Consider the following 14869-nt stretch of genomic DNA (forward strand, 5'->3'; position numbering starts at 1 on the left):
CTTTTTACAGCCGCTACTGCAGCAATTAAAGCGGAACGAAAATTTCAGCAAATGAAGAATATAAACAAACTCTTAAGCCATTTGATAATAATTCAAATAAAAATTGTTTCGCAATCCAAGACCCTAACCCACACAACACAATTAACCAAAATAATCACCACATTCGAAATTTGAATCCTTATCAGCAATTTAATAAAAATTATAACAGAAACAGTCGTGAAAAATCGGAACAGGTTAATAATCAAAATCGAAACAACCTAAATAAGTTTTGTAATTTTTGCAAAAGTTACAATCATAATATTGAGGAATGTAGAATTTTAATTCAAAGAAAGAATATTGAATCTAATCAAATTATAAACAAAAATATTCTTCAATGTGATTACTGTAAAATGAAAGGTCATTCAGTAAACAATTGTCGTAAAAAAATTTATAATGAAGGAAAACGCGACGGTTCAAATGCAAAACCGAGTACAGGTACGGGAAACGACCAAGCGTTCCCTCGAGTCAGCGCTCCGATGGGAAACGTAGCAATTCAGCGCCAAAATTTAAACAAAAACTAAGAATACCGACAGAAACTTATTCCGTGGGTGCCATGTCAATTGATTATAAACCTACGTCAATTATGTTCAGATCCAAACATAGAATATCTAGCTATGGGAAAATTTTAGTAGACACTGGATGTAATTCAAATTAAATAAAATACGGGGAAGTAAACTATACAAAATTAATCGACGAATCATATTGTTACAAATTAAACGGTGCCTCCGAAGCTATCACTTTGGGTAGAGTAAAAATACAAATTTTTAACAAGGATACTCATTTTCATATAATACCGGACGAATTTCCTTTAGATTATACGGGCATACTTGGCATGGAATTTTTACGAGAACACGGCGGAATAATAAATTTAGTAGACAATACGGTAACATTTCAACATTTAAATAATCTACAAATATCATAAACAGAAGAAGAATATTTCGTTTTAAAAGCTCGAACGAAAATGGCAATGTTTGTTCGAGTAGATAGTAAACTTAAAGAGGGTTATACACCTCGTATCGAATTTGAAAACGGTATTTACGCGGGCGAAGCTTTGGTGAGTAATAATAACGGAATCGCTTATTTGTACGCAATAAATACTCTTGACAAAGATGTAAAAGTAAAAGTACCGGTAGTTTCTCTGTACCCATTCGGGACAAGCGAAGACGAGGATACTTCTTTGATGCATGACGACACAGACAATCACGATAAAAGTACCACGGCCGGGGAAAATCGTGTCAACAAAGTGTTAAAACTCTTGCGTTTAAAACATCTGAATGAAGAAGAGCGTAAAGCAATAGTTTCTCTAGTAGAGCAATACGCTGACCTATTCCACATTCCAGGAGAACCACTGCGCGCTACAGACACTGCGACTCATACTATACCCACTACCGATGACGTTCCCGTAAATACTCGACAATACAGACACCCTCCAGCACAGAAAGACGAAATAGAAAAACAAATAACAGAACTAATGTTAATGGATATTATTGAACCTTCGACCTCACCATATAATTCCCCTTTATGGATCGTACCTAAAAAGGCTGATTCTAAAGGAAATAAAAGATTGCGTTTAGTTATAGATTATCGTAAATTAAATAATAAAACTGTTAAGGATGCATATCCACTACCGTTGATGAATGATATTCTTTATCAATTAGGTGGTGCGATTTATTTTTCAGTATTTGATTTAAAATCGGGTTTTCATCAATTGAAAGTAGATCTTAAAGATAAGCACAAAACAGCATTTACAACTTCTCATGGTCATTATCAATTTAATAGAATGCCATTTGGACTTAAAAATGCTCCAGCAACGTTCCAAAGGTCAATGGATTTAGTTTTACGCGGGTTACAAGGAGCAGATCTCTTTGTTTACTTAGACGATATAGTCATTTGCGCACGTTCTCTAGAAGAACATAGCACTAAATTCGAAAAATTAGCCGAACGTTTACGAAGTGCGAATTTAACTCTACAAGCCGATAAATGTGAATTCCTAAATAAAGAAGTAATTTATTTAGGCCATCTTATATCTGCCGACGGTGTCAAGCCTGATCCCGATAAAATTGAAGCGATCAAATGTTTCAAAACACCTGAGAACACAACACAAGTGAGAGAATTTCTTGGACTTGCTGGTTACTATCGGCGATTTATCAAGGATTTCGCAAAAGTCTCTAAGTGCCTATCCGATCTTACAAGCAAAAACGCAAGATTTTTATGGGCACCTGAACATCAGAGAGCTTTTGAAACCTTGCGCGATAAACTATGTACAGCTCGGATATTGCAGTATCTAGATTTTTCGAAACCATTTATCTTAACGATTGATGCATCGGGCTATGCAGTTGGGGCAATCCTCTCACAAGGCAAAATTGGCGAAGACAAAATTGTTGCAGCAGCTTCTCGTGTGCTCAACAAACACGAAAAAAATTATTCGACCACCGAAAAAGAAATGGTCGCAGCCTTATTTGGTATGAAAACATTTAGACCGTATCTCTATGGCAGAGAGTTTACTCTTGTCACCGATCACAGACCGCTGGTGTAGGTAAATAATATGAATGACCCAACATCGCGTGTAATGAGATGGAGAGAACGGCTTAAAGAGTTCGAATATACCGTGTTATATAAGGCGGGAAAAATAAACACAAACGCGGACGCTTTATCGCGTAACCCAATAATTGAAAACCGCGGTTTATCCAATTAAAATTAAATGGCGACCTGGAAAACCCGGAATCGCTAGGTTGAGGACTTCAGATCCTTCAGACGATGGTAAAGTCTTCAAAAAGAAACCTAAATACAAAACTAATTCAGAGTCAATTAGCTCGAATAACGATAAAAATAAATTACCTACAAATTTTAACGAAAATAATAATTCAAGTTCAGAGGAAATTACTCCAAGTAAGAAAATAATTCGCGATAAAAATAAAATTGCGACTAACTCAGTCGACGGAGTTAGAAAAATAAATTCGAAAATTCAAAATCTTGAGCAAAATACTCAAGCGGTCGGTCTAGAAGATTTGGTCGAAAAACGTAAAATTCTTGAGCCAAAAACTCAAGCGGTTGGGCCAGTCAGTAACAATACTACGGACCCAGTCGTTAAATCTACTAGCGACGGCAATACGATTAGCTACCCTAGCGACCGGCGATTAGTTCAAAATAAAAAAAACGGATATATCGGTAAAAATAGAAATTAAGAAATGAAAAGATCTGACGTCAGACGATATAATCCATATAAAAAATTTTCGAGTACTGAATCACTAAGCGAAGATGATTTAAGTAAAAATAAAAATGATAAAATATTCACAAACTTGGAAACAAATAATCCTCAAGAACTAAATTCAAATTCAATAAATAAAAACTCCAATTCTAAAAATAAAAATGAAGATGATAAAAATAAATTAAATTCTAACGAAAATTCAAATCGCATACGTAATTCTAAAGAGAATGCAAAATTAAATAAAAATTCTAAATGCAAAGTCTTATCAAATCCAGAACCAGATAAATCAATAACTCTTCCCGATTATTCTGACAGATCGTCGTCATCAGGAGACATGTATGATGCTGTAACTCTGAGAAAAAAACTCATTAAAGACAACCCTTCGTATTTAAGTGACGAATCTGATATGACAGATTTCGGTTTGTCTTATATTTCTAATAATTTTATAAAGTCTCCAAAACATAAAAATTCACGTAATTTAACACCATCACCTCAATCTCCAAATCCGCAAGTTGAAAGTGGTAAAACCACGAACACTCCATTATCATTACCACCTAACGTACAAACACAAGCTACATCTACACATCCAAATCCAAAAATACAGACAGATAAGAAAAATGTAAAAATTAATAAAAATAAATTTAATCCTTCTCAAATCATAAGGACAACTAAAATGGCAGAGTTTACACCCTCTCCTACGATACGTACTCGTAGACAAATAAATAAACAAAGTAAGAAAATTGAAAAAATAATTATTCCAGAAACTTCTGACGATGAATCGAACACTGACGAGACAGAAATGACATTCAAAAATATATTCAGAAAATTCAAATGACATTAGTCCAGAATCACCTATCGAAACAATCCCTATCACTCCAAGAACTCCTATCAAACCGAAATCCGTAAATAAAAAAGACATGGGAGGTGCAATTTCTTGGTCTTCTGACGAAGGAGGCGATTATCCAAAACTTATGGACGTCTCTGCGGTAATTCATAACGAACCAGAACATAACATAAACATTTCAACTAACGACATAGGGGAAAATTCTTTTGTAATTGAACCCATGACAGTAAAATCACCCGACAAAACAACAACCATAAAAACTAACACAATAACACAGGAAAAAATAGCCAATAAAAATACAGAAAAGACAAAAACAAATACTACAAAAATAAACCCAAATTTAACAGACCCAGACAAGAAGAGACCTCACTGTATGGATGCAGAACAAACACATACTAATTAAATTACACCAGAACTACGTAATTCGACTAGAAAACGTAAACTCAAAACATGTTCATGCTGTACATACTTCGACGAACATACACATACACAAAAACAGATTCCGGATAAAATACAAGTAGTTACTAGGGTATTCTCCCCACCGCTATTGTTCTCGAACAATGGTGTCTGGGGCCCTCATCCCCCTCGAGGGGAGGGGGACTGGGCCAGACGCCATCGATCGGAAAAGCGTGCGTGGGAAAATACCCCAGTGTCTATTTATTTTTTATTACAAATTTTTTACAAATATTTCTTATGTCTAATGGTTACATTTTTTTATAATATTTTTATAAAAGTTTTACAATTATTTTTACGTCTATTGCTTACAATTTTTTTATAATATTTCTTATAACATTTTTTATATTTTTTATGAAATTTTTTACTTTTTTATTTTTTTTTTTTTTACATTTTCTAATAATTTTTTTTTTTTTAGAGTATTATTTATAATATTTTTATCTTATCATATTCGACAAATATTTTTTTTTTATCTTCAATATTTTTCAAGAGGGGCCTAGTATCGCACTTTTATAAACACAGATGTTTTTATAAAACATATGTTTTTATGAGTCACCAGCGTTTGTGTTCGTTAAAAAATGATGCAAACAAATATCAGGGGACTAGAAAATATTTGGAAGTTGAATGGCAGTGTGACTCTCTCAATAGTATGTTCGTCTAATACTTGTAGCCCCTAAGAAGGACGCTGCGCGTGTCATATAACGTTTTTCATGTATCAATAAGGGTGACTCATTGAAATAAAACTTGTTTTTAAAGAATGAAAATGAAGATTGTAGTCGTGGCTGCGAGCTGATTGACACAGTTTATACATCAATTTAAAACGTTTACACTGTATTCCATGGATTCGTAGCCTCGCCTACAATCTTTTTTGAAAAAAAAAATGTTTTTCGAATATGATTGGGTATTATACATATACATATATATAGATAAATATATATATATATATATATATATATATATATATATATGTGTGTTAGAGGCACATAAAAAACTTAGAAATTATATATATATTTAATGCTGATGAAAAAACAAAAAAAAATAGATATTTAAGTCTACTGGGATATAAAAACGAAAGAAAAAAAAATAGTTAAAAAAATTATATATATATATATATATATATATATATATATATATATATATATATATATATATATATCAAGTGCATTTTTTTAAAAAAAAAACCAAAAATCATATAAATAATGAGTGCGTATAGTTAAAAAAAAAAGTCACATTTGCTTACGTACTAAAAAGACTTCTTACGTGTTTTTCTTTACAATGCTGAATACTTGAACTCGATGACAATTAACACTTTTTATTATACTTATTTTTAATAATAGCACGGAACATTTTCACAACAATATGATCATTTATTTTTGTATTTCTTCCAAACTTTTTAAGTAGCGACTCGTAACAGCGACCATCACTAAGCCAATGTAACAAAACAATGCAGTAGTGCCCACAAACATTGCTTTATAGATCTTGAAGTTGGACGCGGTTCCACGTATATGTTCGGCAATTTCTCGTAAAGCGATGTGTGATTTGCTTATCAAACGGTGGTAATCCATAGCTGTCGAAGTAGAATCCTCGCCCATCCTGACTAAGATGTATTGCGACCCAGTGGGTTCCGGGTCTTGTATGATCGTCTGTGTTGCAAATGAGTGCACATGGTCTTGTCCACACCCATGGTATTTCTTCTGCGGCAAAAACATCGCCGACCGTGACATTCGTATTCGGTAAGACTTCAAGTAACTCTGACGTGTTCATTAAACGTTGCTGCTTCTACAGCACACGTCTTCCTCCTTCTGACAAGATGGCGGCGGTGATGTCGCTACTAGCGACCCAACGTTTTTACGAGTTACAGTGCTGCCCCTAACACACACGTCACTGTTTCTACCACGCATGTCCTCCCCTTTTTGGTAAGATGGTGGTGGCGACGAATACGTTGGTGGTGCGCTACTAGCACAATTATTAGATGGTTGTACTGTATTGCCTGACATCGGTATTACGATTGATTTGGGCCTAGAATTTTTTGATGTTGTCCTCGGTGGGGGTGCTGGTTTATTTTCTTAAATATTTTTCTTTTTATTCTCACCTGCAGTAAAATAATTTATCCAGTGTTCGTCTTCGTCATTTGTTATATCATCAAATTCGTCTGTTAATGTTAACTCTCCAGTTGAAATATTATTTTCAATCCATGCTTTTAATTTAAAGGCATTATGAAGGGCACATGAATACTCATGCTTTGTATTCTTTTTTATTTCACCGTGATAAAAGCACAAATAATTGTTTAAAGGTAGCGTGTAAAATTGCGGGCAATATTTTTCCAAGTCAATAACAGGTCTTGAAATAATTGTTTGTAAGAAATTTTTTTTTCTTCACCACGGACGTATATCAATACCGTATTCGTTGTAGCTTCAAATAACAAAGACGAAAGATTCACAGGGCGTTGTCGCTTGGCACCAGTCTAAGCGATGATAAAATGTCGTTAGCCAAAAATTACGCCTACAAACTTTTGTACTTGAAGCACTTTTTGGTAACGGTGGTTCTATTATCCAATGTCCTATATGTCTGCCTATAACAGGTAGTATAGCTATTTCTTTTGGTATAAATAAACCATCGGGACCGGCCAAACCTTGTATGTCTATAATCAGCTCGTTTAAATGATGAGTCATTTTTATAATATTTTCATTCACTCACGCACGAACTAAAAAAGGACAGATAGATAATACACTCACGAAATTTCCAAGCTAATTGACTGCTCTGCATTTAACCATATTCTTTTTATCCATTGTAGTCGACTATCACTTGGCGGGAAGAATCAATTTCTAGTATATTATCGTACTCAGCATAGAATATACAGTTTAAACTCGTAGTAGTTGCTCTATCAAAATGTATGTCAATTCGTAGGCTACCATTTCTAACAAGATTCCTGTGGGTAGCAAAATGAGCAGATAAATCAGACGTCAAGTCGAATGCGAACAAGCAATGTCCTTTAGAGTAATTTTTTCGTGTAATGTTGTTACCATTGTCAGAAAAATGTATACCCGTACCGGTAAAAAGGGTGTTGTATGCTTCAGCTTCTAAATAATCATTCTCAGAAAATTGTGGTTGTAATACTTTACCTGGTACTTGCTTACCGTTAACATAAAGACAAAAAAAGTTGATACCATGATGATGAAAATTAAAAGGGTTTAATGTTCTGTCACCGTTGTATGCACGATTATCAACAAAACCAATAATCACTCGTTTCGGTAGCTGTCCTAATATAGCATTATTTATTGTTTGACTTAAAATACCTGCGTGTAACACAAATGATTTTATTTCAACACGCGTCAGGGGGTACTTTGCCGTTGTTTGTGACAAATCCTTGGCGTGACCTAAAAGTATACCTGGCGCTAGTTTAGCTTTTCTTACAATAAGTGATGCCTCAAGTAAATGTATTTTGTAATTTTTATTTGTACTGTCCATAAGACAAAATGAATCTTTTGTATGTACTAAACGTAAGCGCATTTCTACACCGTTTAATAAAAATTTATCTTGATTAAAAATATCACAATGTAGATGTCCAAGTAAATCAAATTTCGCACCGTTTCTAGTTATCCCCGTACGTTCTTCTAGCCCTTTGTTACTAACATTGTTGTCATTTTCACCAATACCTCCTACAGGATGATCAAACGCCCCGCTGGTATCATTAGACCACAAAGTTAAACCTAAATGTGAATTCTTCGCATCACTACTGTAATTTAATAATGTTTCAATGTATGCTCGGTAAGCATAAGCATTATTAGGCGGTGAAATTAATTTTTGATTGAAAAACACATCAATTTGATTGAACATTGAGTGTAATAAATTATTTACAGGACCGACTTTATCGGCCGCAGCGTGAGTTCCGTCAGCAGCAATTATTTGTGCCCGTATTTTTAACATTGTATGAGGTAAATCAATGTATTCATCACCATGCCCAGGTATAACAAATTCAATGGGTGAGTCATCTGTTATTGAAGAAACTGGATTGTAGTGCGTCCATTGTGAATATTCGATGCTCGTTTGTGTTGGTGGTATAGTAAATAAGTCCAATCCTGACTTGGCACATTCGGTTCAATGAGAATGTAAAAAAGCCATTATTATATATTACTGTCAAAAATATCTTGCACTGAACGTTTTTTCTTTTTTCTGAAACTACTTTTTTGTCTCAATTTTTCAATTTTATTTCTAATTTTTTTCCTTGTTTTACTGATTGCTTTTTTACGATATTTTTTAGCACTTTTTTTCGTCTTTTTCTTACAGGTAGCAAGCTTGCGTATGCGTCGGCGCTTCAAATGAGACTGAATAACTTCCCTGCTGTCAATATAATTATAACTGGACCCTGTCATTATTTCATCGATTTTTTCTTGGGCCTTACGTTTTAAATTTAAATCAGCATCCGAAAAACGATGTTCTAGAGCGTCTCTCAGTGGTATACGGCGTGTTGAAACATCACTAACAACACTTAACCCCGCATTAAGTACTTCTTTACCGACAGCACGAGCAGCTTTACCCAAAAAAGGTTATACACGCCGAAATAAACCACCCAAAAAAGCACCAATACCGTGACCACGCTGGTAAGGTGCACCTACGTATACACGACCGAACCGATTATATTTTTCAGTGTAACCCCCACCAGCCTGTACTTGATAATATTCAACGTAATGATTCATTTTTTCAATCACTAATCAACGCGTTTAAAATGAAGTGTTACGTTTAATGGTCCGTATTCAAATGGTATAGGATTACCTTTACCGTCTCTTATATCTATTTCAATTGTTCTAAATGATGATTGTAATAGTGGTATATAATTTGCAGGTGTAAAATTAGTTGAGCGTATACTACCATATACATAATTAGTTGCTGTATTAAATGGGACTATACGTAATAATGACGATTGTATATCATATGTGACGTAGGGTGCACAAACATCACAATAGATGAAAAAATTTTCAGGTAGCGCACGAGCTAAGCTCATAGACCGTTCACCTATTATTTCGTAGTTCTCTGGTTGTAAGTCTGGAAAAGGAACGCCTTCAATGCCAATGGCCGCTCCATTGAAACCCAACACTGTCCATATGTTCGGTTACAAATTTAATAAATGAATTTATAACGTTCTCTACTATTTTACGCGTCCCACGGCGGAGTGTCGTTGGCGCTCAATAGCCGTTATGGCTCTCCGTTGGTCGAAAACTGAAAAAAATAAAATAAACCCAGAAAACAAATGTCCCACCTGAAGATATCCTGAATCTCCCTGGACTGGCTGCTCTGCTCAGGCTGGGTTAGAAAACCTAGTTGGGCGCCCGTTCGTGTGCCCCAAGAACAAAATCAACTCAAAATTACACAACGGAGAAAATGAAAATGAAAACAAAATAAATAACAGGATAGCGATTTCAGATTTAGGAATAAAGATAGCAAGAAAGATAGCAGTAATTAAAATAATAAAATTAAATAAATACCGGGTTGATGACCATTTGTTTTAATTCTCAATTATTTAATTAGTTGAGCAACTATATATTTGCGATTAAAATTTAATCATCCACTGGGCTCGATTATTACTCAGTTCGTTATATGCTTGTACCAATCTACCGATAAATAATTTCCACCTACGTGATATTCGCACGCTTGCAAATGGCCACCAACGCGGGAAAGCAAAGTTACACGCCAATGAATTTACCAAAGGTACTTACAGTCATCGTTGTAGAATAAACGGCGAACAGGCTCCATCGTTATTCTTATTATCAATAAATTCAAGAAACTAATTATCACCCTTCGACAAGAACAATGCCGACTTCGATGGCAATTTTTAATTACTATTTGTACACTAACGTAAATAGCGTTTGGAAATAAATTTTTATTCGGCAGCAGCACACCTTTCCCTTACAAATGTTTATCCACGTCTCACCATGGCAGCACGTGAGTTTCATGCCGGCACCTCGGCCGGCCAGATTGTATATCTGCATCTCATTTTAACCCATTGAAGAACTATCTCTGTCGCATGTTACTTTCAAATAATACCAACGATAACGTACCCGATGTCAATTGTGTAACCTTGCCAATTCCCGACGTCAAATGCCCAATTACTCCTCATATTAATAATTAACAGTAATTTAAATTGCCCAACCAATTAATAATTTATGCATAATAATTATAGATTTCATTTATAATATAATAAATTTGTTGATGACAACTGTTCCGTCGCCGCGCATGTGCCGACCAACCACAATAACTACAAGCATATAAATAAAATGAATAATTATCTCCCAACCTCGTAAAATATACTTGTAACATCAACATGATCCGTAACTTTTGCTGACTTCAGCGCAGTTTTCACCTAAAAAATTAATTCAGTATAAGTAGTGTAATAATTAAAGTAAAATCTTATATATAAACAAAATAATCATAAAATTAATGAGTGTAGAGACGTGTGAGCAGCGTGTGCTGCCATCTGTTGCTCACCGAACTGATGTGAGACTGCCGCGATATTTAAATATCGTGACAAATTTTATCTTTACACTCGTCCCTTCTACAGTATCTACGTATAGTAACGTATCCGTTTCTTGCATTGTAATGGAATTCAAAATGAAATTTTACAGTCGGTATACGATTGAGTGCCCACAGAAAATCATCAGGATTCTGATAAATACCACGTTTTACGTTATGCTGTCCTGTTTTTCGTAATTGTTCTTCTGTTTCATACACGCCAATAAAAGCAGCATATGAATCATTATGATCACGTATGTGTAAAAATTACATGGATATTGTATTTCAGTTAATGCCATAACCCATTTACCAGTTAATTCAATTTGATGTGGTAAATAAGTTGTAAATCTAGATGCTGTATTAGATGGAAAATATTCCTTACTACTGTCGCTAGGTAAAATCATTGTAAATTCGTCCGCAAGATTTGTCATTTTACATTTATAGCAGGAATCTAAGAATTAAACTTATCGGGGTAACCTAATCACTTGACAAATACTTGTTTATTACGTCCTTTACCTTTACTTTTGATAATTCGTTCAATTTCAAATTCTTCTTCGTTAATATTTTTGTTCACTAAAGTTAATTCTTGTTCATAAAAAAACCCATCAATGTCTTCACCTTCTAAATCACATAACTCGTAAGTAGGTAATAATTGACGTCGTTTAACTTTTTTAATTTTAAATATTTCTTTAGTCCAAATTGCTTCATAACCTTTTTCAAACGTAGCTTTTGTTTTACTGATTCGTACTAAATCATTTACATGATATTTAAAGGGATGAATTTTTTTACGTTTATTGTTGGTATTTTTTCGTTTAAAAGTTGATATTATATTATTACGCGCTTCACTTACATTTTCCAGCGTTACCGACGCAGGTGTCATTTTCGTCGATGAGTGGTGTGTATTATTGTAAGCTTTTATAAGGAATGGTAGTATGTCTATGTAACGCTTAGTTTTTTTATGAGTAAAATATCGCCACATACGTTCTTTTATTGTACGATTTACACGTTCAACAACAGCGGCTTTAGCATCAGGATTACGAGCGACTCGAAACTTAATATTACGTTGCGCCAAAAAATCTTGTACATTTTTAGCTACAAATTCTTTTCCGCGATCAGTTTATAAAACTACAAGTTGACGGTTACTTTCAGAAAAAAATTTTTTAAATGCATTTTCAACGTATAATGAAGTTAAGTTAAAGAAGAAAGAATTAAGTTTTAAAGGCTCAGCCCATACATATTTACTTAATACGTCGATTACTACAAGTATATAAGAATAATTATCATTATAAGTTTTTAATGAACGTAAATCAAAGAGATCGGCTTCCCAAACATCATCAATATTTGACACATCATAATGTAACCGTGGAAATTTATAACGAATTGGTTTATGAAGTGTATAAGTATCTTGAGCCTGGTGACACGACATTTGACCCGAAGACAAAATACCCGCGACAAAATACCCGTAAACCAAAATACCCGTGACAAAATACCCGCGACAAAATACCCGTCAATTAAAATACCCGCGACAAAATAACCGTTATGTTATTAAAAAAAAAAAAAAAAAAAAAAAAAAATTACATTTTTATTAATTGAAATTTTTTATTATCTTAATTTAGTGTTTTTGACAAGTTTTTGATAGGTATCTGGTTGAATGTGTCCGAAAGTATCGAATAGTTTTCTGACAAAATGTAGTAATAAAATTGATAATTAATATAACCATGATGTTTATAAATTAATGACCACCTGTTGGTATAATATCAACTGAAAAGTATATCGATATATTATATATTGATTCTATCCTAATAGCACAGTTTGCTTTAGCGGCCGTTTAATTTCAAAAGTTTCGTCCGTCAATTTCAAGCTAAAGTGGCTATTAGGGTGTATTTGATCAGTAATTTTTTTTTCTCCAATATTGCCATCTATCGTCTGAAATTGATAATATACTAAGTTACATTATAATATATTTGATCTCGTTATTGTTTCACGTGCTTTCGTTTTGGTTTAACATTATTTGCAATTTTTTTTTTGTGTTTAATTATGTCGTTGAAATTTGTTAAATCGCAAAAGGGAAAAAAATTGCTGATTTATTAAGGTTATTCGTATTCGTGTAAAAGCATCAATAAAAGTAGCGTTACTTGGCGATGTTGTGAACATAACCGCAAAATGGCTTGCTCTGTTATAATTCACACCACCTCACAAGAAAAGAACGGTAATTTTTTTTTCTATATTATGTTAGCTACTGTTATTTGACAATTTACATTTTTATTAACAAATTTATTTCAATAGGTTCAATTATTGGTGATGTTCCTAAACATCAACATGCTGGGGATATTACTGATATTAAGGCCAAAGTTATTCGAGCAAATTTAAAGCGTCGTGCTGGTAATAGTGACAATAATCCATTGCAAGTAATTGCTGACACTGTAAAAAATACTAACTCTCCTGTAATGGCTCGATTGGGTCGAATTGCATCAATGCAGCGATTGGTCCAGCGTGCTCGTCATGAAATAATACCTCAAGTTGATGGAAACAATGTATCTGATTTCATATTACGTGATGACTTGAAAATGACTGAATAGAACCAACTATTTTTACAGTATGATAGTGGTGGAAATAAAAATCGATTTTTGATTTTTTCCACTGCTTCCAATTTAATTAAATTAAGTCAATGTGAAATTTGGTGTGGCGACGGCACTTTTCGATCAGTCCCAGTTATATTTAAGCAATTATATTCATTACATGGAGTCATTGATGGACACACATTGCCATTAGTTTACGTATTATCACCTAGTAAATCTCAGTCTACTTATTTAAAGATTTTGAAGAAAATAAAAGAACTAATGCCTGATGTTATTACTTTACGTCGGATGTTAACCGACTTTGAATTGTCTTATATTAATGCGTTTAAGACTGTATTTGAAAATGTCGACGTCAGTGGATGCTTTTTCCATCATACTCAATGTATATGGCGTCATGTGCAAAGTGAAGGTTTACAACAGTGGTATAATAAAAACATACGTGTCGTTCAGAATATAAAAATGCTAATGTCACTGGCATTTGTCCCCCCTAACGATGTAAAAGAAGCCTACGACGAGCTTGTAAAAAGTGAATTTTATGTCGAGAATGAACAACGATTATCTGGATTGTTGGATTATTATGAATCTACGTGGATCGGTGTCTTGAAACGGAACAAAGTTGATCGTTCTGCTCCGATGTTTAGTATTGAGTTGTGGAATTGTTACGATAGTGTAATGAATGAAGAAATGAAATCCAATGATGGAATAGAGGGATGGCATCATTCTTTTAATGCCTTGGTTCGCATTCATTACGCTAATTTAAGCAAGTTCATAAGTGTATTGCGAACTGAGCAGACTATCGTCGAATTAAAATTAAATCATCAAGATACTAGTGTATCATTACCTAAACGTCGTCGTAATTACCGTGAATATGATGCACGTTTAAAGAATGTTGTAGCTGCATACGATCCTAATAATAAGTTACAATACTTAAAAAACGTAGCCAATGTATTTCGTACCTAAGATCAATGTATCGATATTTTCCAAACTTAACATTACTGTGAATCATAAATTAAGGATGATTAATTATTGTTTATAACGTTTAATTGGCATTTTTTTGTATTCTCTTATAATTTTTTGACTTAAAATATTTGTTTACATTATAAGTAAATTCATTAATGATAAATTATCCATTTTTATGTAAATCAGAGATAATTTTGATATTGTTTAGTAAAAATAATAATAAATATTCTAATAATAATAATAATAATGATATGTAAGCATTAAGTTTTTTGGTTGCGG

At 33.6% G+C, this 14869-nt stretch overlaps 1 protein-coding gene across 1 annotated transcript; it reads left to right on the forward strand.

Moving 5' to 3' along the window:
- Positions 1–13891: 13891 nt before the first annotated feature.
- On the forward strand, positions 13892–14590 carry LOC106693560 (uncharacterized). The gene has a single exon (XM_014441784.2). The coding sequence runs from the start codon at positions 13892–13894 to the stop codon at positions 14588–14590; it is 699 nt and encodes a 232-aa protein (XP_014297270.2).
- The last annotated feature ends 279 nt before the right edge of the window (positions 14591–14869 follow it).

Source organism: Microplitis demolitor, chromosome 8, assembly GCF_026212275.2.
Source record: "Microplitis demolitor isolate Queensland-Clemson2020A chromosome 8, iyMicDemo2.1a, whole genome shotgun sequence".
Classification (NCBI taxonomy): domain Eukaryota; kingdom Metazoa; phylum Arthropoda; class Insecta; order Hymenoptera; family Braconidae; genus Microplitis; species Microplitis demolitor.

What these genes read in the sequence shown, in the direction of transcription:
- LOC106693560 (XM_014441784.2), top strand. Translation starts at nt 13,892, where the DNA reads ATGCCTGATGTTATTACTTTACGTCGGATGTTAACCGACTTTGAATTG.